The 25,992-nt window shown below is 42.2% G+C and overlaps 1 protein-coding gene across 6 annotated transcripts in view; it reads right to left on the bottom strand.

Moving 5' to 3' along the window:
• Positions 1–25,992, bottom strand: part of FAM117B (family with sequence similarity 117 member B) — a 118,029-nt gene that overhangs the window by 73,223 nt on the left and 18,814 nt on the right. For all 6 annotated transcript variants that reach the window (XM_073306453.1, XM_073306451.1, XM_073306452.1 and 3 more), the window contains exons 2-3: positions 12,502–12,653; positions 2,538–2,630 (exon numbers count right to left, since the gene is read on the bottom strand). In XM_073306453.1, coding sequence (XP_073162554.1) covers positions 2,538–2,630; positions 12,502–12,653 — 245 coding nt within the window. The remainder of the gene's footprint in view (positions 1–2,537; positions 2,631–12,501; positions 12,654–25,992) is intronic.

Below are 25,992 nucleotides of genomic sequence, written 5' to 3'. Positions count from 1 at the left end.
TCATCCGTTTCCTGATTGAAGAGGTGCGATTCATTGAATGGGAAGTCTTTTACAGTGGTTTTGCTAGAGGAGCGTAACCAGGATTCTCTCCTCATGACAATTCCTGTTGCCAAGAAACAAGAGACTATCTATGGAGTCCACTGCTGCCTGAAGCATGGATCTGGTGAGTAACTTGCCCTCCTCCAAGACTGCCTGGAATTGATTGCAGATAAGCTACCATTGCAGGATCGCAAACTGTGCCAATCTCCCATAGTTCATAAAATCATATTTGGACATCAGGACTAAGTAGTTTGAAATACAAAACTGGAGTTCCACCGAGACCACCTTTTTGCCCATGAGGTCTAGCCTCTAACCCTCCCTATTGAATGGGGTCAAGCTTGTTTGGAATGTTCTGAGACCACCTGAATAATCAATGAGTTTGGTGGTGGAGGAGAGAACAGGAACGCTAACCCTTTGGTGGGGACATAGTATCTCTTCTCAGCCCCTTTTGGGGCAGGTGCACATGTGGCTGGATGTTCAATACCAGGCATGACAGTTGGAGGATGGCATCGTTGATTGGTAAGGCCACTCTCACCAGTACCAAAGTGTGCAAGATATCAAGCAGCTGGTATTGACTGTCTAGTCTCCTCTAAGGTAATGTGTAGGGCATTAGCTATTCTCCGCAGCAATTCCTGGAACTGGCAATAGTCATCCAGTGGGGAAGAAGGGGATTGAAGAGGCAGCTGCATCTGGGCAAGATGAGGGATGCCTCTCAGGATCTGTCAGTCCCGTTGGAATTGGGCTAATCGGTGCAGCATCCAGGGCTATGTTAGAGTGCTTACCTGACAAGGGTTGTGGTGATGAAGTGGGGGAGTCCTCCCAGACCGAGCGGGACTGTTCAGAGGGTGAATATTGTGGCCAGGAGCTCCGGTAGGGCCAACCCGGTTGACCCTACTGTTGTGCAGCTTAGGACCACAGTGCCAGATACAAGATCTGCAGGCAAAGCAAGGTGGGGAAGTGCCCCAGTGTTGTCGGAACCTTCCAGTAGTCAAGCTTCAGGAACAGGAGCAGTGGACTCTGTCAGAGATCCATATGGTCCAAATCAGAGGAGTCAGAAACCTCACCAAATGGCGGTGGCATTAGGACTGTTGGAACAGGAGGTGGCAAGAGCATAGCGGGCAAAGGGTCCCTTCAACTTGGTGATCGGATTGGTGGTCATAGATTGTGAATAACTCATGGGGATCTAGGGAACCTCCAATTCTCCCAGAGGTCAAAGGTATTCGTTCCGCTGGAGGAGTTGGTATCAGGAACTGCATCTGTCTGGAGACCGATGGTTCAGAGGATGCCGGTGGAGTCGCTGGGTCTGTGATCAGTACCTGTGGAACTAGTGATCAATGCTGCCATTTCTCATTCTTGTGAGACTTCTAACGCATGGATACTTCATGGCCAGGAATTGTGGATGGTGCAGAGTCCACATTAGATTTGGAGGAAGATTTTCTGCCATGCTTATGTGCATGCTTCCTTGGTTCATGACTAGGCCCCAAGGTAGGGTTCCACAGAAGAGAGGGCACTCTTTGCCTGTTCAGGCCAATGTACCAGGGGGGTTTCCCCAACCAGAATCCAGCCTCCATAAGGTGTTTCCTGATGCGGAGTGTCTGGTTCTCCCTAGTAAGAGCAGGGGAGGCAGATACCGTACCTGGACGCAATGTGGGACTTCCCCCAAGCAGTACATGCTGGTGCACGTGCTGATAGAAAATGAGTGAGAGCAGGAATCACAAGTTTTGAACCCTGGCAACTTCAGCACAACCTAGTACCCAGGCCCAGGTGTCGGGGTGGGTTAATGTTTGGCAGGAAAGACCACCGAAGCAGTGTCCCAAGTCTTAAATCTGGTATGAAAGGAAGAAATGAACAGAAAAGAAAAAAGTAAATACAGAACTAAGAAATCTAAACTACTAACAGTACTAAGGATAGTTTCTGAAACTCTTCAAAACCTGTGTCACAAGGACGATTGGACAGTAGAAGCTCTGGCTCAGACCATGAGGCGGTGAGAAGGAACTGGAGATGCTGATAGCCCACTGTGCCCTTTATCACCTCAGGCAAGGCCATGATGTGGCACAGCGTGCATGTCCGGACCACCGAACAGTACTACTTTCAAAAGCTCCGGCTCGGGGCACATGGCGCATAACCCTTACTGGAATACAATATTGGATCATCACTCAAAGGAGAATTAAGTTTGACAGGAATTATATGACCATTTGAATTCCTCTCTCAGCTAACAGATACTTCCTTGATTTCTTGTTGCTTTCCCTACCCCACTTCATTAAATATTGGTGTCTTGCACGGGGATCCTATCAGTTAAAAAACAGAAGATGTCGAAGGGATTTTTTTTGGTTTGTTTTATAACAGATTAGCCATTCTATATTTCTATTTTCTCCACCTCCAATCCTTATATGGCAATACTAAACACAAACATTTGCACTTTCTTCAAATCTCATGGTAATAAAGTATGCAGGCAACAAGCCTGACCCAACTTTATTTCAAACAATAGCTTTCCTGACCTCCTTGAGTTGGTCTGTGCTGCCCCAGGATGCTGAACGCTTGTGAGATCCTTTCTTCTTTTCTAAATATTCTTCAGCCCAGGCACTCTCTGTCTGTAACAAGAAGATTGAAGGATTAATTTTAAAAGAGTATGCTTATTCTTGCCAAAAAACAAAAGAAAAAAGAAATTAGAAACAAGTAAGCTAAGAGAGGGCATGCAATTATGATTTTCTGGATACCGACACTGCTGGAAAGCACAAGTCAGTGAATGAAAGCCCTCTATGGCACCTCTGATATTCCTACAAGTAATCAGTATGAAGATGTCACCTCAGCCACTCCTATAATCTACATAGTAGGTCTCTTCCCTATTTCATATGAACACTTATCACCCCAACTATAACAGAAGTATTAATTCTAATTTAGTGTCACTTAAAACACGGAAAGAATTTGGCCCATTAGGTTTAAGTGGGTACAAGTCCCAACCACTTTAGTGCTCAGACCAGGGATTAATTTGATCCTATGTGTTAACAGACATTTCTAGTCCTGCTCTAGTATGTGACAAAAGGCCTGGTCTACACTACAGAGTTAGGTCAATGTAAAGCAGCTTACACTGACCTAATTAGGTCAGTTTCCACAATATAGCCTTGCTGTCACCGATATAAGTGCCCTATTACAGCGACATAACTACCTCCATGAGAAACATGTCAGTGTAGTTCGGGCAATGCAGTGTCCATATAGACACTGCAGGTTACTTATATCAAGTGTTGGCTCTCATTCTTATCAATTTCATGGCTCCATGGTGGAGCCAGGAAATTGACAAGAGAGCCCGGCTCACATCTGGGGCGGGTAGGGGGCTCCCTTCCCCAAGCCGGGCTCCTGTGGAGGCTCTGGACTCCTCACCCTGAGCTGGGCTGCTGCCTGAGCTCTGGGCATACAGTTCCCCACGGAAGCCCAGGGGGCAGCCGTGCTCCCAGCAGGGAGTCTGGGGGGGAATGGGGCGAGGCTCCCATCAGGGAGCTGCACACAGAGCTGACAGCTCCGGCTCTCTCAGCTCCTTACACTGCCCCTCTTAAATCAGTGGATGTGTACCACCAACAGAAAGAGGCCAGCATGGACATGAACCACTGTAATAATTACTGTGGTGGCTGTAAGTCAGCCTAACATTAGATCGACTTAAGTTTGTAGTGTAGACATGCCACAAGCAAACTTCCTAGTATATATGCAATACTGCACAATTAATTATTGCAATATCACACAAACAACTATACTATAACCTATAGTTGAGCACTCAAGTCAGGAAATACTAGAATTAAGTTGCCTGGGCAACCTTAATTAGACCTCCTGGCATGTATGCATTATGATACTGTCTTTAATTACATTATCACATATTTTTTCCACAGGTCATCTGCCTCATTGAGTGCACAGAACAGATGGTTCTTACCAAATGACCAACTATTCAAGAGTTTGTTTTATCTTCATTGTTCAATGTGTGTATATTTAGTATACAGTAAATAATATTTACTGTATACTATTCAAATCCTGTTCTGAATACAGAAAGAGGCTATTGTGACAGATGCAGCCATTTCCTGCAACATTCTTGAAAAACCTTACTGAATGAAGTTTTAGAAGGTTTGGAGTCCATTGTATCAAGTTGCAAAATTCATGTATTGTGGAATTATATGCAATTTCTATAGGGGGAGACATGACCAATATAAATCCTGGGAAGTGTCATGAGCTTCAAAAGGCTACATGAAACTATGTGCCAGACAAGAATGAATTTACGGGACAAAGTTAGGTGGGTTTCCCAGAAAAATTCTTAGGGGGTGGGGCGGGAAGGTATATGCAAACATACATCCTCCGTTTATGCAAGAACTCAGCCTTTCAAAGTTTCGTCCTTAGGAGGGAACCTTTGTCTGGCGATTACCTGTTCCCAGAGTTCCAAAATCAAAGAACTAAACTGCGTAAAGGGAACAAACAGATTCACGGGTGTTTTTTCTGAGCAAAATCTGGTATGAGCTTGTGACTACAGGAAAAACCCTACCCATCGTGAAGTTTGAAGGACTGAGCACCTACCTGCCACAGCCCTTCTTAGAGTTGGGCATGATCTCTTGTAAGCTTATCAGCATGTGTGTAGATCAGTGGTGGCCAATTGGCAGCTCCAGAGCCGCATGCGGCTCTTCAGAAGATAATATGCAGCTCCTGCATAGGATAGGTTTTGAAGAGTTTCGGAAAGCGTGTCTCAAGGACAATTGGAGAGTAGAAGCTCTGGCTCAGACCATGAGGCGGTGAGAAGGAACTGGAGATGCCGATAGCCCACCGTGCCCTTTATCACCTCAGGCAAGGCCACGACGTGGCACAGTGTGCCAGTAGCCGACTCTGGGGAAAAAAATGATGGGTGCTTGGCACCCACCAGCAGCCCTATCACAGCCCTCTCTCTCTCTCCCTCCCCCAGTGCGTCTCCCACCTGCTGTGATCAGCTGTTTCGCGGCATTGAGGTGGCTTTCGGGGGAGGGAGGGAGGGAGTGAGGACATGGCTCACTGGGGGATGGGGGCCCGAATGGGATGGGAGGCGGGGCCTGGGGCAGAGCCAGGGTTCCAGCAACCCCTGGCTGGCGCCTGTGTCCCCTTCAATAAAGCACACAGTGACTAGCTGGTGTGGAAATTTTTAATCAAAATTTTTCTTACATCATCTAACAATGGAAGGCAAGTGAAAATGGAAAAGAAAATACACAGATGAAAACTGAGGCTTCCAATAGGAGTGGGAGAATAAGTACTATTTCACTGAACATAATGGTAAGGTCATGTGTCGTCTTTGCCAGATGTGTATCTCTCAGTTCAAATCTTCGAAATGACGCTGCAAGTTTGCTTCTAGTCATGCACATATGGATCAAGAATTCCTACAAGGTTCTGAACTGAAAACTTTGAAAAAACAAACATATGTAGAAGCCCAATTCTTCACCAGATTTGCCAACTGATTGCAGACTGCAACGTTAGTGTCCTATTATGTGGCCCGGCACATAGCCAGTACAAAAAAAGCCCTACTCTGAAGGCGAGTTTATAAAAACATGCCTCACTGATGTGATTTCAATCCTGTCACCAGAGAAGGAGAATCTACAGAAGAAAATGTCTGGCCTGTAGCTTTCATCCCACATAATAAAACACAATCTCTGACCTGAATAGTGACATCGAATCGCAACCGTACTTGCAACTTCAACAGTGTATTTGAGCATTGCTTTGGATGAGTCATGAAATGTACAGAATAAACCTCAATTATCAGTATTTGTCCAGACTGTGTCGTAAAGCGAACTCCTCGATATCATGCCACTAAAGGATAGAACTCGTGGATGAGATCTAAAGGAGGCATTGATGATGTTAGTTGCGAAACTCCACTTCCCTTTACAGAAGTTCAGTGCCATTGCAATGGACGGGGCTCCGTCCATGTGGGATCTGTGAATGGATTAGTAGGGCTTTGTAAGTCTGACAAGAACTTTCCCAAATTTTGGACATTTCACTGTATTATTCATTGGAAGAAACTGGTATCTAAAAATCTCCAATTTGATCACATCATGAAACCAGTCCTGCACATTGTAAATTTCTTTCACTCAAATGCACTCAATCACAGACAATTTCAAAAACTAATAGAAGATCTGGATGAAGATGACTTCCCTGCCAATTTGCCATTTCACTGCACAGTTTGATGACTCTCGAGAGGTAAAGTTATTTCCCGTTTTTTCGAGCTCCTGGAACCAGTAAAATTGTTTATGGAGAAGCAGCACACAGAATATACCCTGATCTTACAGATCCTGGGTGGGTTTTGGCTTTGGCATTTCTTGCAGACATGCTGCTGCAGTTGGATGAACTAAAGTGGACTTACAAGGAAAATTCTGGTTGCTGTCTGATCTAGTGCAAAGCGTATTTGCATTCATGAACAAACTGCAGCTGTTTCACAGACAATGCTTGAGGGAGAGCTGACACACTTTTCCTCAATATCATAACCTCAAGCCAGATCAAAAGAAGATGCAGCAGAATCTCTGAAACAGAGCACAACTAGATATGCGAGCATGATTAAAGATCCTAAGGACAGTTTTGAGGAAAGATTCCAAGTTTTGCAGTAAAAAAGACCTCAAATCAGATTTCTGATTGACCGTTTTGGTGCTGAAGCCAATTGTCTGAATCCCCCATTAGTCACTGACGAAGCAATATTCCAGATGGAAACAGAACTTTTGGAAGATGACAGATTGAAATCTGTTCAGAAGACAGAGGGGACCCTTACTTTCTGGAACTCTGTACCAAAGGATAAATCAGCCCAACATCAGAAGTGCAGCCCTAAAATTAATCTCAATGTTTGCCTCAACTTATCTTTGTGAGTCTGTTTTCTCAGCACTCAAACATGTGAAATCCAAGCACTGATCCGTTTTGACAGACAGCCATTTAAGAGTACTGCTGTATGTGAGCACAACTCAACACAAACCAAACCTTAAGGAAATTGTTGAAAGCAAAGAATGCCAAAAGTCCCACTAAGTAAAAGGTTAAGACAAGTTATTATTATTGTTAACTACACATTATAAATGCATAATAAATACACATAATCAAATTATGTGTGTGCATACATACATACACATACACACCATATTACTGTGACTCTTTGGCAATGTACATGGTAAATTCTAGCTCCTTCTCAGGCTCAGGTTGGCCATCCCGGTGTAGATGCTTTTATTGTTTTAATAGGTTTTCTTTGTAATTCTTCCACAAGACCCTCTGTTTCTCACTCAGATCTGAGGAATGCTCAGAAGTAAAACAGCATACATCAGCCACTAAAGTAAAGGTCCTCTTTGGATCCAAAGAGGAACCCAGAACCGGAGCAGGGTTTGAAACAGGAACCAAAGACCTGGTTGGCACAGGATCTAGTGAAATATTCAAATCTTCCCCTTTGGTTCTCGAAGCTGAAAATGGAACCAGACTTGGTTTTGGAGCCATAGAGGCCCTGTCAGAATCAGAAGGATCTGACAAATCGGACATGCAGGATCTGGCACTGCTAACAGTGGCTGTCTTTTTCTTTGCCTTCCTCTTTGGAACCAACACAGCTTGAGTCAACAACATGGCTCTCAGTTATGTCATAGGCAGTCCGCCCTTCTCTATCAATAACAGTACCTTTAAAGACCTGACTGCTTAAGCAGCAGGATCAGGAGCTGTACCCAATGAGGGTTCTGATTTTCTAGACCCTTTAAGGTGCTTTGGCTTGCTGGAGGAAGTTACAGGAGCCAAAATTGGCCTCTTAGGGCTTGTCTTCACTACAGAGCTAAATTAGTGCTGCTGCAATCGATACAGCGGCATCGATTTAGCGAATCTAGTGAAGACATTCTCAATCAATGGGAGAGTGCTCTTCCATCAATTTCTGTACTCCACTCCAACGAGAGGCGGAAGCAACATTGGCAGGAGAGCCTCTCCCGCTGACATAACATAGTATGGATCCCGTGGTATGCAGATCTAAGCTACACTGACTTGAATTACGTTACCAACGTAACTCAAATTGCGTAGCTTATATAGACAAGAATCTGTAGCGAAGACAAGCCCTTAGACACTGGATCCAGAGGGTACAAGACTCAAGGAAAAGCACTTGCAACCTGTTCTGCCTTTTGCAAGCTCTGGGTATGAAACTCCGGCCGACAGAACACCCAGAAGAAAAACGGTACTCCCCTGAGCACTTCAGGCACCTAACATGGTCATCCAACGCTGGGAAGACAGCTAGGCATGAAGCACATCTCTTGAACTCCAGTTTCTTCTTTTTCTTCAGTTCCATCATAACCTGGAACTGAACTACTAATTTAAGTTAATTGTCCATACTCAGCACTGAACTACAACCATCCTAAATGATTAGCAAAGAATGGAGAAAAACCTCATATGTGAACAGATCAGAGTGGTCCACTTCAGTCTAGCACAGACTATAACAGGGTTAAAAAAACAAAACAAAAAAGGACAAACCACAACTAGATAAATTCATGGAGAATAGGTTCATCAATGGTTATTAGCCAGGATGCGCAGGGATGGTGTCCCTAACCTCTGTTTGCCAGAAGCTGGGAATAGGAGGCAGGGAATGGATCACTTGATGATTACCTGTTCTGTTCATTCCCTCTGGGGCACCTAGCATTGGCCATTGTCAGAAGACAGGATACTGGGCTAGATGGATCTTTGGTCTGACCCAGTATGACCGTTCTTATGTAGCATGGTGGCTGACATGATAGAGGGCATTGCACACTCTTATACAGCCTTGCCCTCAGAACATTTGTTGACACTGAGGAGAAGGGTAAGAGGGGGAGTGCTCTCATGGATATTGCTTCGAGAAGTTTTTTTGAAATACTCATTAGAGGGAGAAGAGCCACTCAAAGAGCACCTCCCCCTTTTTTGAACCAAGGGTGATCCAGATCCAGCTAACTATAGATGTAGCATTTCTGCAGAGACACAGACGGAGCGATACATAGAATTTCAAGTAGCTAGATCCTAAGCTATAAAGGATCTTAGAGGTCAAAACCAACACTCGGATGATATTGCTTACATGATTCTGCTAAAAGCATTAGCCAATAAGGCCTCCAGTTTTTACTAATAATGAAGTATCATAGAACAGAATGCATCTATTCTGTGTCTTGATAAACCAAACCTTTTACACTGCATGGTTTTGAAGATTTATTGCACCAAGTGCACTCAAGGGAAAAGCATTCAAGGAAAGTACAATCAAGATAGCCTCATGCTTACAGCAAGTACAGCGGAGTCACATCATATGAGCATTTAACTTATGTGAATTCAACTATACGCGCTCGGCAAAATAAATAACTAACTAACTTACGGCGGTGGAGTACTGTACAGGAGTCAACGGGAGAGCGCTCTGGGGTCATTTTATCGTGTCTAGACTAGACGCGATAAATTGACCCCCCCACTGGATTGATCGCTGCCTGCTGGCAGCAGGGGGAGCGTGATTTTAGTGCTTAAAGATACGTATTTTTCGTACAACATGACCCCTAAACGCAAGCCAACTACTTCATCTGGTGCTCAACTGAAGAAACAGCGATCTGTTCCAATGCTGGAGGAAAAACTGGCTGTGTTGAACTTATTGAGAGATGGTATGTCGGTTTCCAACATGGCATGTAAATATGGCTGCAACAAATCTAGCATCTGGGCCATCAAGATTCGAGAGGGAGAAATTTGTCAAGCCATGACATCAAGTGCTCCAATAACTGCTAAGGTGATGAGCCAGGTGCATGATAAGACTTTAGTGAAGACTGAAAAGGTATTAAACTTATGGCTAGAAGACATGAACCGTAAACGTGTGCCTATCGATGGCAACACATTGCAAGAAAAGGCTCTTAGCCTCTACGCGCTGTTCAAACCTCCCACCGAAGAGGGACAGCCTTCTGATGAGAAGGAATTCAAAGCCAGCCTGTGTTCTTGCAATCAAATAAAAAGGCTTCGGTGACGGCAGCATTATTTCTGGATTGGTTCCACAAGTGTTTCATTCTGGAGGTCAAGCAGTACCTCGAAGAGAAAGGGACTTGACTTTAAAGTGTTGCTGATCATAGACAATGCTCCTGGCCATCCCGAGGCACTCCAGTTTGCGCATAACGACGGTGAAGTTGTCTTTCTCCCTTTTTTATTCTTTCATCTCTCCCTCTTTTTGACTATATGCGATTTTTGCCTTACGTGCTGACTTTAGAACCTAACCCCCACGTAAGATGCGACTCCACTGTATAACTGGCTAGATGAAATAAAAATGTGACTTACGTGTGAGCAATTGGAGAATAGTTTCTTATGTTCTACATTAAAACAAAACCCCTACATCTCTGTTGCAAGGGATAAATGAGCTGAAACCACTCAAATGACCAAGTTTTTTTCCCTCCAAAATACACTTCTCTTTTGTCAAGACTTTGACACCTAGACACCAGTTCCTACTCAATTACGACATCCCAGAATATGCTATGCTGTGAGAATACGCCCACCACTGAAGCCCACAACAGAGTGTTAGCCCCCTTGAAAATACTACCCTGGAGTGCCAATATGTAAAGAAATTGTAAGGGGATGTTAAGTTTGGAAACTGTAAAGGTAAAATAGTATGTTTAATCTTAGTAATGTTCTAAGTTACTTTCCTGCCTTGATTATTTGTGTTGGAGAAGGGGTGGAAGAAAGTAGGGAGGGATGACAATTCTATATATTCTTCTAAAATTGGGTGAGAGTAGGAAGTTTTAAAAGTTGCTGATCAGAGAATGCTGCTTTCCATTTCTTGCTATAAAGAACATAGAAATATGCCAAAATGTTTAACAATTACAAAATTACCATATATACTCGTTCATAAGCCAAATTTTTTTTAGTAAAAAAGGGAAGCATCAGAGAAGGGGGTCGGCTTATGAACAGGTATAGAGAGGGAGAGGTGGGACGCAGCCCCTCCTCCCAACAGAGGGGACAAGGAGAGGCAGCGTAGCCAGCAGAGCCAGAGTCTCTCTACTTCTGGCCATGCTGCTCTCCGCCCAGCCTCTGAAGCAGCCGTGCCGCCTGGTCTGGCCCACCAGAGCAGGCTGTGGCCAGGCCAGAGACATCCTCCCCTGGCCCTCCTCAGATAAGGTGGGAAGGGATGGGATGGAGAGAGTGTGGGGGTCCTGGGCTAGGGGTGGGTAGTCACAGGGGTTACTCCCCTGACCCCCAGCTTCTCCCCACCAAAAAGTTTCCCCACCAGTTGCTGTCCCAGCCTGTCAGGGTAAGCAGCTGGGGCACTGGGACACTTTGTTTACTTAGGATTATCTCCGTGCCTGCGGACGCTCGAGGTAAGCAAACCATCTCGGCCCACCAGCAGCTTATCCTGATGGCCCAGGAGCCAAAAAGTTTGCCGACCCCTGAATTATAGGGTCAGCTTATGAATGGGTCTTAAAAATTTTCCATTTTTACTTATCCATCTTGGGGGCGGCTGGCTTATAAACAAATCAGCTTATGATAGAGTATATATGGTAAGCAACTCCCTATTTCTAAATGCAAGTGTTTTTGAATGCTGTGTTCAGTACAGAAGCTGATAGTCTACTTCTACAGGTTGGTCTGAATTCATCACAGTGCTGACATCAGTAGCAAAAGACTGGATCATGCTTTTACATTTTGTTACATATTTTTAAAATGGTTTGGTGTACAAATTACTACAAATCCTGTAGGAAAAGCTAGAGAAAATAATTCTAATTCTATGTCATGGTCTAAAGAATATAAAAAATGGCTGCCTTCTTCCTTAACATACAAGCAGCAGTGAGGGATTCTGATGCTCTCTACAGATTCCCTGTTTCATAGGGTTCCTATGGCACTTATTCCCACACAAGCAAGCGTTCAGATATGGTGATTTTTAAATACTTTGCAATTCAGCTAAATCCGCTTCGAATTTCACAGAACGAAAAGGTACTTCCATAACCTGAGAGGTTTCTCTTTGCTGAACATCAAAAGCCTGCTGCCAACCATAAAGGAGTTAATGCTTCTCAAAGGCAAAAAGTCACAAGAATGCCTGATAATGGAAAGTGTTGAGCAACCTATGTATAGGAATCACTACTAGCTGCCTCTATAATTAAGGAGCTATACAAATAAAATGTCATGCAATACCCATGTAATAGTTTAATATTAATATTACCAATATTACTACTATGTAATATTACCAATGTGGTCCTCTAATCTGCACTTGAAGTTTGAGCAATAAAAAACAAGTTTAGATGCATGATGTACCAGTGCCTTTCTGACTTTAAATGAGTGACAGAGGTAGATTTTCTCTCTTCTGCCCTTTTTTTTTTGGGGGGGAAGGGGGGTAAGAGGGCACGTGCAAGGGAACTTGGGAATAAACAGAAAAACAAACTCTCTCCAGGAATTTGGGAAGGGAAGGAAAATTCCAAAGAAGTGAGCTTGGAAAGTGAATGTATACAGAAAAAAAATAAAAGCCTCTTACACTTAAATACACACCTAACAAAACTGTCTTACCTGTGTGGCTTTGTCCCTCATACAGGGAGCAGCCAGTCCATGATTATCACGAGGCCATTGTCCAGCGAGGTAGGGAGCAGCAAGTGTATCCAGTGAGGAAGTACGGCGAATTATACTGGATGGGCTTGATGAAGGTGGTCGTGATTTGTCAACTAGAAAAATCAAAATAATAAAATTTCATGAGCAAAGTGTGTGTATCAAGTACAAGTAAAATTCAATAAAGCAAATTTTCAGTTAGCCATACTGGAAATAGAATTGCTATGTATTCGGTACAGAGCGCACACAAACACAAAATGTGTGCGTGCGCTGTACTATACGCTACTAGCTGCCTCTATAATTAAGGAGCTATGAGTGACCACTTGAAAATTAAGCTCAGAATTTGCTTTTTTTGTTGCTGTACTTGTTTGTTCCTGATTACATTGCTCTCATGAAACGCGTTTTCAAAGTTTCCCTACAAAAGCACAGACAAAGTAATTACCAATATTAGGGCGTTTTTGTTGTTTTTTTGCTGTGACTTTTAAGTACTACCAAAATTTATGCCCAATTTAACATTGGATTTATTTTTAAAGCCCAGGCTGTTGATCCATATGCCAACTACTGCATAGTTTATTTCCACAGTGATCAACAAAACTGAGCTTATACTACTACTGAGCTTATACTACTAAGCAGAAGACAGCCATCCTGATGGACAGTTATGCATGAGGCTGCTTATGACTTTGGACTACGCCTATGGTAATCTAGCAAAAAAAGAAGAAATGCACATGATCAGAGTTCAGAATGAGACACTTCATAGATGTAAAGATAAAGAGTTAATATTTTAGTTACTAGACATTTCAGTGTGCAAAATATTTAGATTTGTTTTCCTAATATTGGAAGAACAAGTAATTTAGACTCAAAATGCGATCTACCTATAATATGGTTTTAAAATAATGCATAGAATGTTTGTCCTCCATACAGAGAATAAATGGGGTAGTCTCAGAAAACAGGTTACCAACAGCTTGTTCTTAGAGAGGCACCACTGTGCATTCAGACTTGTGGAATACAGTCAAGTTGTGAAACAGCACTGAAAAGCAGTACAGGAGGGAAAGATGTGTGTGTACATGAGCATTCTGATGCATAAGTGAAGTCCTCACCCTACTCTATATAAAGGAGTGCACCTTCCCAAATGCCTCTGTTTCTTCTCTCTAAGGACAGGATCCTGGATTATATACAAATCCTAAGTAGGGGGTAGGTGTGGCAAGAACTCACTTATCAATAGCTGGGATGTGAAATCCTCACTTCTGTATTGTTTTGTCATTATAGTTCCCACTTTGCTGTTGTTTGTCTGTATAATCTCTGTCTGGTTCTGTGATTGTTCCTGTCTGCTGTATAATTAATTTTGCTGGGTGTAAACTAATTGAGGTGGTGGGATATAATTGGTTACATAATCATGTTACAATATGTTAGGATTGGTTAGTTAAATTTCAGGAAAATGATTGGTTAAGGTATAGCTAAGCAGAACTCAAGTTTTACTATATAATCTGTAGTCAATGAGGAAGTGACGGGGTGTGGGTGTGGGTGGGCATGTGGGTGTGTGAGATGGGAACAGGGAATGGGGGTAAGAAAATTGGAATCATGTTTTGCTAAAGGGGGAAATGGGAACAGGGAATGGGAGTAAGGAAGTTGGAATCATGCTTGGCTAAGGGCAGGAATCGGAACAGGGACATAGGTGTAAGGCTCTGTGGTGTCAGAGCTGGGAAGGAGGATACTAAGGAAGGAAACTGGAATCATGCTTGCTGGAAGTTCACCCCAATAAACATCGAATTGTTTGCACCTTTGGACTTCGGGTATTGTTGCTCTCTGTTCATGTGAGAAGGACCAGGGAAGTAAGTGGGTGAAGGAATAAGCCCCCTAACAAGTGTGACTGCACAGAAGCAGTTCCCAAAGAACAGTTACTGATAAGTAACCTTTTTCTTCTTGGAGGTCCTCTGTGCATTTCTACTTGTCGGAGATTAGCAAGTCACACTCTATCAGGTGGATGGTGGGAAAGCGGAAGTAGGGTGGTACGCTCCAATACGCAGTACCGGCAAGAGATTTTTTTTTAGCAGGTACGGGGTACTGGAAAGAGTTGGGGAGGCTAGCCCCCCCCTCTGGAGGGGGTAGAGCTGCACCCTGCTCCTTAAAGGAGCAGAACGTGGCTAGGGAGGGCATTCATTCTTTATATGGATTTAGCAGCACAATACATATGCTAACAAAATTAAACAAAGGCTTTGTTTAAGTTTGTTAGCATACATATTGTGCTGTTAAGTCGGTCAGGAGTCCTCAAGAGGGGAGGGGTGGGGGGGACAGAAGGTGTTTAAAAAATGTTTTTGATTCCTGCTCCAGCCTCTGGACTATGAACATATACTGATGGGAGCATTCTAACCAAGGAACTGAGGACTTTAAGGTAATCTGGAGCCTTCATACGTCCTTGATCCTTTGCAGATGGACTTATGAGTTGGATATGGTACAGAGACTGTTCTAGCCTCACTGATTGCTGACTTCTTCCTTGCATTGGACAAAGATCAGATGTCTGCTGACTTTCTCACATGAGTCAGCAGCTTTTGAGGCCTGCAATATAAGCAACATATCCCTTGTTTGAGTGGTTTTGTTCTTTCCTCTGCAAATGTCAAAGCCTGTTCCCACTGAACTCAACAGCAAAACTTTTTTTTTTAATTCAAAGAATTTAAACTGGGTTAAGGGAAGCTCTAGACCACAGGACATGAAGGCAAATGCAGCTTGCTCTCAGAGGTGGCAAAGTAACTTAGGCTGTTCGGGATGCATTCCCTTATACAGAATAGAGTGATGCCATCACCTTTACACAAGAAACACTTATGGCACCACCTCCCCCCAAACCAACAGCCACAACTTTGCAAGGTACTTCTGCAGCTTATCAGGAGTACCACCACAAGTGTAAACGCACAGAGGGCATTGAAAAAGAACAAGAAACTACTTAGGAGTTATCCTTTATACAGGTTTTTTTGTACATTTTTCAAGAGCGTATATAAAAAAGCCCTATCCATTTCAGATAAAAAGGATCTAGGAAGAGGAAAACCAAACAAGTTTTCAATAGCTCTCTAGAAAGCAGCATTTACACAGTACATATATGAAAGGATCACTGTCAACTCTGTTGCTTTTTAGAAGAAAAAATATATGTAATTAGTTATGCAGTCCTACAGACAACTGATTAGTATTTTAAATAAACTTTTGCCTTTTCTGTTTCCATCTATGCAAATATCTTCTACTGTTTAGTGTAGAGTTTATCAATTTAAATACAGTGCAAGTATATTTTAGCATGATGGGATTACTAGCTTTTACTGGAATACAAAAACCATTATAACAATGTTACAATTATATATGTCATCAAGAAGGATTTCAAAGCTCATTACAAGTCATATATACTAAGGAAATCTTTTGCCTGAAATGTAGCCACCTCTGGAATGGAATGCACCAGTTACCTGGCTGCAAATAACATTTAGTTTAGAACAGGAATTGCTGAACTAAAGTTTAAAGAGGAATTTAGATAAACAGTAAGTACGCTAACTGAAAATTGGACTGGATTTCTGCAGAGCTGAAGTGGCAGAACTTTATGAGAAAGGAAAGTGTGACATATAAGAGTAAGGACAGACACACCAGCAATCAGGACTCTTGGGTTCTAATCCCAGTTGGCCATGGACCTGCTGTGTTGCCTTGCCCAAGTCACTTAATCTTACATTACCCATCTGTAAAATTCAATACAGCAGTTAATCCATCTCACAAAGCTACTGAAAAGCTTAATGTTGCTAAAATATTTTGAGATTCTCAGATGAGAGGTGCTATATACCTGGAAGTTTTATTACTCTTGAGGGAAGTACCATATAATCTCTGAAAGTTTTAAGTGGCCTGCATGTATGTTTTACGTCTCAAAAACATGGTACTTCAAAACTGAAAATGCCATAACTAAGGCTGCAAGTCTTTCACGGAGGTCACAGATTCTGTGACCTTCGTAACTTCTGCAGCAGCTGGTGCTGGCTTGCCCCGGGCCATCAATAGCAGTTTGGGTGTGTGGGAGGGGGCTAGGGGCAGGAGTTTGGAGGGTGTAGGTGGTGTGCTTATCTGGGGTGGTGGGCCCTCCTGCAGCTTCTAGGTAGCAGAGGGGGGTCTCTACATCACGCACTGCTCGCAGGCCCCACCCCCGGAGCTCCCATTGGCTGCAGTTCCCAGCTGATTACTAAAAAATACCCAAAAAGAAAAGGAGTACTAGTGGCACTTAGAGACTAACCAATTTATTTGAGCATAAGCTTTCGTGAGCTACAGCTCACTTCATCGTGACTAAAACATAGCCTTAGCCATAACACCTTTATTTGTGACTTGATACATATTAATACCTATAGTTCAAAAGTATGCTCAAAATGCACCAAATAATCTGTAGAAAATTTACATTAGAAAAGCTTGTTGGAAACCTTGAAAGGAATAATCTGAGTGCAGGACAATGTGTTGCTAATTTAGTGTCTTTATTCTGTGAATGAAGTAGAGAATCAAAATTTAGCAGCATTGATTTGAGAGCAGATTTCAAATATTTGTACAAGCATTCCCTCCCCCTTTAAGGTTTATTTCCTTTTTTTTAAATTATAAACAAAAAGAACCAAGTCTGATGACAATTTATTTCTCTTTCCTACTTTTCTCTTAAGCACACATTACATAAATTGAAAGGGTCCATCAGCTACCACAATTTGGTATCACTCCAAGGTATGGTACAGGAGAGATCTGGAAAGGGACATATATGATAATTTTGCTAGTCTAATTTGAGAAACAAAGTGTTCACTTACATTTCAAAAAGAATTTTTGAAAAGTAACCTTTTCCCTGTCTATATTACATCCAGAATGGTCTGCCATCATATACAGTTTGTGTGAAATTTACCAAGATATTTTCTTTTCAAACTGATTAGTATTTATTTTAAGTAGAGCTGTCAATTAATTGCAGTTAACTCACATGATTAACTCAAAAAAATTAATCACGATTAATTGCACTTATAACAATAGAATACCAATTGAAATTTATTCAATATTTTTGGATGTTTTTCTACATTTTCAATATTGATTTCAATTACAACACAGAATACAAAGTGCACAATGCTCACTTTATATTATTTTTTATTACAAATATATGCAGTGTAAAAATGATAAATGAAATAGTATTTTTCAATTCACCTCATGCAAGTACTGAAGTGCAATCTTTATCGTGAAAGTGTAACTTACAAATGCAAGGTTTTTTTTGGTTACGTAACTGCACTCAAAAAACAAAACTATGTAAAACTTCAGAGCCAACAAGTCCACTCAGTCCTACTTCTTGTTCAGCCAGTCGCTAAAACAAACAAGTTTGTTTACATTGACAGGAGATACTGTTGCCTACTTCTTATTTATAGAACAGGTGTTCACATAGCACTTTTGTAGCCGGCATTGCAAGGTATTTACATGCCAGATATGCTCAACATTTGTACGCCCCTTCATACTTCGGCCACTATTCCAGAGGACATGCTTCCATGTTGATGTTTGTTAAAAAAAAAAAGCGTCAATTAAATTTGTGACTGTACTCCTTGTGGGGAGAACTGTATGTCTCCTGCTCTGTTTTACTCACATTCTGCACATATTTCCCAGCACATGGTCATTTTACAAACACTTTCATAGCAGATTTGACAAAACACAAAGAAGGTACCGATGTGAAATTTCTAAATATAGCTACAGCACTCGACCCAAAGTTTAAGAATCTGAAGTGCCGTCCAAAAATCTGAGAGGGACGATGTGTTGAGCATGCTTTTAGAAGAGCAAAGCTCTGATTTGGAAACTACAGAACCACCAAAAAATAAAATCAACCTTCTGCTGGTGGCATCTGATTCAGATGATGAAAATGAACATGCGTCAGTCCACACTGCTTTGGATCGTTATCAAGCAGAACCCATCATCAGCATGGAAGCATGCCCTCTGGAATGGTGGTTGAAGCATGAAGGGACATATGAATCCTTAGCACCACTGGCACGTAAAAATCTTGCGACGCCAGCTACAACAGTGCCATGCGAATGCCTGTTCTCACTTTCAGGTGCCATTGTAAACAAGAAGCAGATAGCATTATCTCCTGAAAATTGTAGCCAACCTTGTTTGTCTGAGTGATTGGCTGACCAAGAGGTAGGACTTGTAGGCTCTAAAGTTTTACATTGTTTTATTTTTGAATGCAGTTTTTTTTGTACATAATTTTACATTTGTAAGTTCAACTTTCATGATAAAGAGACTGCACTACAGTACTTGTATGAGATGAACTGAAAAATAATTTGTTTTTTACAGTGCAAATATTTGTAATAAAAAGTAAAGTGAGCATTCTTCACTTTGTATTCTATGTTGTAATTAAAATTAATATATTTGAAAATGTAGTAAACGTCCAAAAATATTTTAAATAAATGGTATTCTATTGTTGTTTAACAGCACTATTAATCAAGATTAATTTTTTTCAAATCGCTTGACAGCCCTAATTTTAAGTAAAATATTTGTGTAGAAACAGCTTCCAACAGCATTCGGGGGCCGGGGAGGGAGGGGAAAAAAATCCCAACCCCCACCCCCAAAGAGCCAAAAGATTTAAAATTAGACTAATGTAGAACATGAAAGTAACACAGGAAAGGAGGAATACGGGTTAAATCAAAAATAACTGAAGTTGTACAGTGAGTGATTCATACAAATTCTGTATTTTTAAGTAGCAATTTGCATAAGGTGACTGTGGAAATGAAAAAAATAGGTAGTACATGAACTTAAGTTGATAGAAAACCAGGCAAAAATAGGGGATTTTGAGGAGGGATATGAAGGAAGCGAGGATGCCTGCAAGACAGAAAGAAAGAGGTTGTTCCAAGTTAGGCTGCAGCATGTAGGAAAACACAAGGTTAAAGTAGAAAGGTCAGCCTACATCATTGAGTTGACTCTGTGTAATGAAGGCCATAAAATTTTGTCCAGTAATTCCCACATTAAGCCTATCTGTAAGAGAATGCAAAGAAGCAAGGTGAATGGCTAGAACACAGGAGACAAGGAGAGGAGCAACAAGAGAAGAGACAAGATGGAAACAGAAACAGAGCTATGTAGAGGACTACAGTCCTCCTGACTATACCAAGATAGAAATGATTATATGAAAAAGGTAGCCATTTTACCAGTAATATTCCTCATACAAATTTATGTGCAACTGTCAAGATATTGACGAATATTGGCCTAAGTTGCTGGGCACAGGACAAACCCTAAAATCTACACTTTTAGGGTGTTTTATTCATTGCAATTGACACAGCACATGTAGGCCTACCTGAGCTAATTTTAATTGAGCTAGCTTGCTAAAATTAACAGTGTAGCTGCAACAGCTTGGGCAGCAGTATATGCTAGCCACCCAAATACATACCTAAGGTAGCAGGCAGGATTGTTCCTGGATGGCTAGCCTGTACTACCACTTGTGCTGCCATGGCTACACTGCTTTTTTAGCAAGATAGATCAAATCAAAGCTACTTCAGATATGCCTACACACCTTGCAACTGCCCCTCCCAACTGCTGTTTAGACATACCCTTAAAGGCAACATAGTAGCAAGTCAGTCTGTTAAAAATGGGGGGAGGGGGGCGGATATTAGTGAAAAGAGCCTTATTTTCAAGCATCTAACAGTGTTATAGCTAACTGTGTCTCTAAGAAATAATACATATAGTAAGAAGAGTGGGAGTTGTCACTTCTGGTACTTCGCATTTAGCCAGGACAATGGCTAATTAAAGTCAACATTAAAAAATGTGCAAATAAATATCAGTGTAAACTTGGACACCGATATTTAAATCTGAAATTCTCCTCATTAGGAACGGTGAGAGAAGCCTAATAAGCACAGCTATACTTGCAACACTTTTGAAAAGACTACTTTGGAATTTATCTTTTGAATTACAGAATTGGAATAAACACAATAGGATAATAATATTTGTTATTAATACAGACATAATATACTAAAACTATTTCTAGGAAGAAGTCTGATGACAAGAAAAAGAGTGGTTTATTAATATCAGTAATCACAGAATCATAGAATATCAGGGTTGGAAGGGACCTCAGGAGGTCATCTAGTCCAACCCCCTGCTCAAAGCAGGACCAATCCCCAACTAAATCATCCCAGCCAGGGCTTTGTCAAGCCTGACCTTAAAAATATCTAAGGAAGGAGACTCCACCATCTCCCTAGGTAACGCATTCCAGTGTTTCACCACCCTCCTAGTGCAAAAGTTTTTCCTAATATCCAACCTAAACCTCCCGCACTGCAACTTGAAACCATTACTCCTCATTCTGTCATCAGCTCCCACTGAGAACAGTCTAGATCCATCCTCTTTGGAACCCCCTTTCAGGTAGTTGAAAGCAGCTATCAAATCCCCCCTCATTCTTCTCTTCTGCAGACGAAACAATCCCAGTTCCCTCAGCCTCTCCTCATAAGTCATGTGTTCCAGTCCCCTAATCATTTTTGTTGCCATCCGCTGGACTCTTTCCAATTTTTTCACATCCTTCTTGTAGTGTGGGGCCCAAAACTGGACACAGTACTCCAGATGAGGCCTCACCAATGTCGAATAGAGGGGAACGATCACGTCCCTCGATCTGCTGGCTATGCCCCTACTTATACATCCCAAAATGCCATTGGCCTTCTTGGCAACAAGGGCACACTGTTGACTCATATCCAGCTTCTCCTCCACTGTAACCCCTAGGTCCTTTTCTGCAGAACTCAATTTTATTTTTTTTTTAAAAAACACTTAAAGGGAAAAACTGACCACCATTATTTCTGAATTCCACAGCTGGCTGTTTCAGTTCCACAACCACTATTTAAAAAGTCTCACAAAACTATGTAGTCAAATACCATTTTTCTTGGTGCACTGTACTTTATGTACTACCAAAAATGAACCACCCCATGCTACAGTGATAGGCACACACCCTCTTACTTCAAATTCCTCTCCAAAATCCACTTGTGGAGCCTACAAACATTAATCCCTTTAAAGACAGGCCAGAGCCACCCAAAATTATAAAGTTAACTTTGAACTATCATCTGGTCTCTCAATGTGTTCTTGTCTGATCTCTAGTTTTCAAAATATAATCTCTTTAGTGCAAGGGACCAAGTTTTCCAGTCTTTTGTACAAGACTTCCCAAGTAAACAAGAACAGAATCCTAGAAATCTATGTCTGGAAGGGACCTCAAAAGGTCATCTACTCCCATCCCTCCAAGTTGAGGCAGGATTAAGTACACTTAGGGTATGTCTACACTACGAAATTAGGTTGAATTTATAGAAGTCGGTTTTGTAGAAAGCATTTTTATACAGTCAATTGTGTGTGTCCCCACACAAATGCTCTAAGTGCATGTAGTCAGCGGAGTGTATCCACAATACCGAGGCAACCGTTGACTTCCAGAGCGTTGCACTGTGGGTTGCTATCCCACAGTTCCTGCAGTCTCCGCCGCCCATTTGAATTCTGGGTAGAAATCCCAGTGCCTGATGGGGCTAAAACATTGTCGCGGGTAGTTCTGGGTACATATCATCAGGCCCCCCTTCCCTCCCTCCTTGCGTGAAAGCAAGGGCAGACAATCTTTTTGCGCCTTTTTTCTTGAGTTACCTGTGCAGACGCCATGCCATGGCAAGCATGGAGCCTGCTCAGCTATCCGTCATCATATGTCTACTGGGTGCTGGCAGACATGGTACTGCATTGCTACACAGCAGCAGTTTATTGCCTTTTGGCAGCAGATAGTGCAGTATGACTGGTAGCTATTGTGGACGTAGTCCTGGGTGCTCTTTTAACCAACCTCGATGAGGTCAGGGGCGCCTGGCCAAACATGGGAGGGACTCATCCAGGTCATTTCCCTTTTAAGTTTAGTCTCATGGCGATTGAGTCCCATCGGCAGTGCACTGTCTTTTAATCAGCAGCCAGCAGAAGACAATGGTCAGTAGTTATACTGCACCGTCTTCTGCCGATCACCCAGGAGATGACGATGGCTAGTGGTCGTACTGCACAGTCTGCTGCCAGCAAGATGTATAAAGATAGAGGAAGTGGATCAAAACAAGAAATAGACCAGATTTGTTTTGTATTCATTTTCTCCTCCCTCCTTCCGTGAAATCAACAGCGTGCTAAACCCAGTTTTGAGTTCTATCCTTAAGGGGGCCATTCAGTTTCTTGCAAAGCCACCCCCTTTGTTGATTTTAATTCCCTGTCAGCCAACCCTGTAAGCCATGTCGTCAGTCGCCCCTCCCTCCGTCAGGGCAATGGCAGACAATCATTCCACGCCTTTTTTCTGTGCAGACGCCATACCACGGCAAGCATGGAGCCTGCTCAGATCACTTTGGCAATTAGGAGCACATTAAAAACCACAGGCATTATCCAGCAGTATATGCAACACCAGAACCTGGCAAAGCGAAACTGGGCAAGTAGGCGATGTCAGTGCGGTGACGAGAGTGATGAGGACATGGACACAGACTGCTCTCAAAGCACGGGCCCTGACAATGTGGGCATCATGGTGCTAATGGGGCAGGTTCATGTGGTGGAACGCCAATTCTGGGCTCGAGAAACAAGCACAGACTGGTGGGACCGCATACTGTTGCGGGTCTGGGATGATTCCCAGTGGCTGCAAAACTTTCGCATGCGTAAGGGGACTTTCATGTAACTTTGTGACTTGCTTTCCCCTGCCCTGAGGCGCAAGAATACCAAGTTGAGAGCAGCCCTCACAGTTGAGAAGCGAGTGGCGATAGCCCTGTGGAAGCTTGCAACGCCAGACAGCTACCAGTCAGTTGGGAATCAATTTGGAGTGGGCAAATCTACTGTGGGGGCTGCTGTGATGCAAGTAGCCCATGCAATCAAAGATCTGCTGATATCAAGGGTAGTGACCCTGGGAAATGTGCAGGTCATAGTGGATGGCTTTGCTGCAATGGGATTCCCTAACTGTGGTGGGGCCATAGACGGAACCCATATCCCTATCTTGGTACCGGAGCACCAAGCCGGTGAGTACATAAACCGCAAGGGGTACTTTTCAGTTGTGTTGCAAGCACTGGTGGATCACAAGGGACGTTTCACCAACATCAACGTGAGATGGCCGGGAAAGGTACATGACGCTCGCATCTTCAGAAACTCCCGTCTGTTTCAAAAGCTGCAGGAAGGGACTTTATTCCCAGACCAGAAAATAACTGTTGGGGATGTTGAAATGCCTATAGTTATCCTTGGGGACCCAGCCTACCCCTTAATGCCATGGCTCATGAAGCCGTACACAGGCAGCCTGGACAGTAGTCAGGAGCTGTTCAACTACAGGCTGAGCAAGTGCAGAATGGTGGTAGAATGTGCATTTGGACGTTTAAAAGCGCATTGGGGCAGTTTACTGACTCTGTTAGACCTCAGCGAAACCAATATTCCCACTGTTATTACTGCTTGCTGTGCGCTCCATAATATCTGAGAGTGTAAGGGGGAGACATTTATGGCATTAAGTTTGGTCAGTTACCTTACCAGTAAAAATCAATAACTGCTTCAAAAGAGAGCACTGGAAACCATCACTGATACCACCAGCTCCCCCCCCCCCAGCCCCCACAACACTATAACAGACCAAATGATAATTGAAATAATTATTTTGTTAGTTATTTAAATCTAAGCTAAGCAGCTGTGCATCTCTAATAAAATTTAGACATCAGATCCTAAAAAATGTTAGTGTGAATATTTCCCTAGACTTCCTATTGCCCCCAAATATACCATAATGTTGAATTTTATTAAATTGCTAGTTAGATGGGGTGGAATGGAGTTGACATTGAAATATATTTTTAATAATCACTCAGAATCCTACTCTTAAGAATAGACTGAGACTATCACCAAATTATTAAATCCTGCCTTAATACAATCAGCCAAGCCTACCATTTAACCCCTCTGCTTGTTTCAAAGTGCAAATTTTAATTTCAGTCAACTATTCATGGTATTCTTGTAGTATTTTCTTCTACAGTTTCCCCATGCTATATTACTTGCTCATCTGTTAGTTTCCCTTGATGTGACCTACTTAACAAGAGATCCACTTCCATCAAGACAACAATTACAACAGCTGTGCTAATGAAAAACAATAGAGCTATTTCAATGAACAGAAGAGTATTAGGTCTGTTTTAATTATCTTAATTATTAACCCTTCCACCTCCCACAACGAAATCTATTTTCCAACAAAGTGTTCCTGCAACTAATTTTCAATTAGGAAAAGCAAAAATCAATAAAGTGCACAGGATGTTGTGTAGGCCTATGGGGAAATGCAAGTAATCTCTTTCACTACCTGTACATACATATTTTGAGGCAGGCAAGGAGCCTAACATAACGAACTTAACAGAACAAAGCTAGAGTAACAAACTACTTCAGATAGCTGAAGTCATTTTTAAGTGAAAGTACTTAACATGTTCTATAATTTAGACCCATCACTGCAAATGGGAGTATTTCATGAATTCTTTCATAAGAGAACGAACAATGACTCCCATAAGAAGTATAATTCAAGCTGTCTCCTGGAGGGGGGGCGGGGGAGAAGGGAAAAGGAGAAGGAAGGTTTTCTTCCTATAGGGACATCACACAAGTTAAAGCAAACCTCAAACTTCAAATTCACAACAGTGGATAGGTGATAGTTCTTTTGTTTCTAATAATCCAAAATCCTGTCCTCTGGTAGGAGCACACCCAAAATTTGCACTTTACAAATGCAAGTTTTACAAATCCCAAGAAACCAGATTTTTTGTTTTAATACCAATTTTAAAAAGTTTTAAAAAACAAATATGCATTACCCTGAACTCTTTGTAGCATGGAACCGGATAATGAAGTTATAAACAATAAATGAAATTAGCTTCAGTTTTGGGGGGTTTTTTTGGGAAGGGGTGGGGGGGAGGAGGCAGGAAGAGAGATGGGCGCAGGTGGGATTCTGGCTCAGGCTAGGTAGCCTGTCTAGCAAGAAGGGCTCAAATATTATATCAAGATCCCAGCCCAGATACATTTCAAAGTTGGCGAAAGGTACTGCATCTACTTCAAAAACTAAAAGCCACTGAAAGTAGCAAAGAATTGAGTACCTGTTCAGTTTTACACCAAGCTGACTTCCCTATTGTTATGTCTGTTCTATCTGAACATATAAAAACTTTCCTAGTGACTGACTAACTTAACTGGATTATTTTTTCTGCTTCAGATTACACTTTATTAACTTTAAATACGTATATCAGTGTTCATTACAAGACTGAATTTAAGTGACCCAGTATGAGAGAGAAAGGAATACCTGATCCCAAATTGGTATCATGGGAGTGAATTGTCTGTGGAAATGATTTATTTAAACAGTGTATCGGCAATATTAAGTACCTTTGCTTCTCTATTTGTGTTGGAGAGTTAATGAAACATTTGACAACATCCCTAACTGGATATATCAACACAAACCATTGGTTTGTGGATTATACAAGGTATATGTTAGCACAGCACCAAAGATACTAGATGAGC

This window comes from Lepidochelys kempii, chromosome 11 (assembly GCF_965140265.1).
Source record: "Lepidochelys kempii isolate rLepKem1 chromosome 11, rLepKem1.hap2, whole genome shotgun sequence".
In the NCBI taxonomy this organism is placed as follows: domain Eukaryota; kingdom Metazoa; phylum Chordata; order Testudines; family Cheloniidae; genus Lepidochelys; species Lepidochelys kempii.
This window is presented reverse-complemented; position numbering and strand designations above follow the sequence as displayed.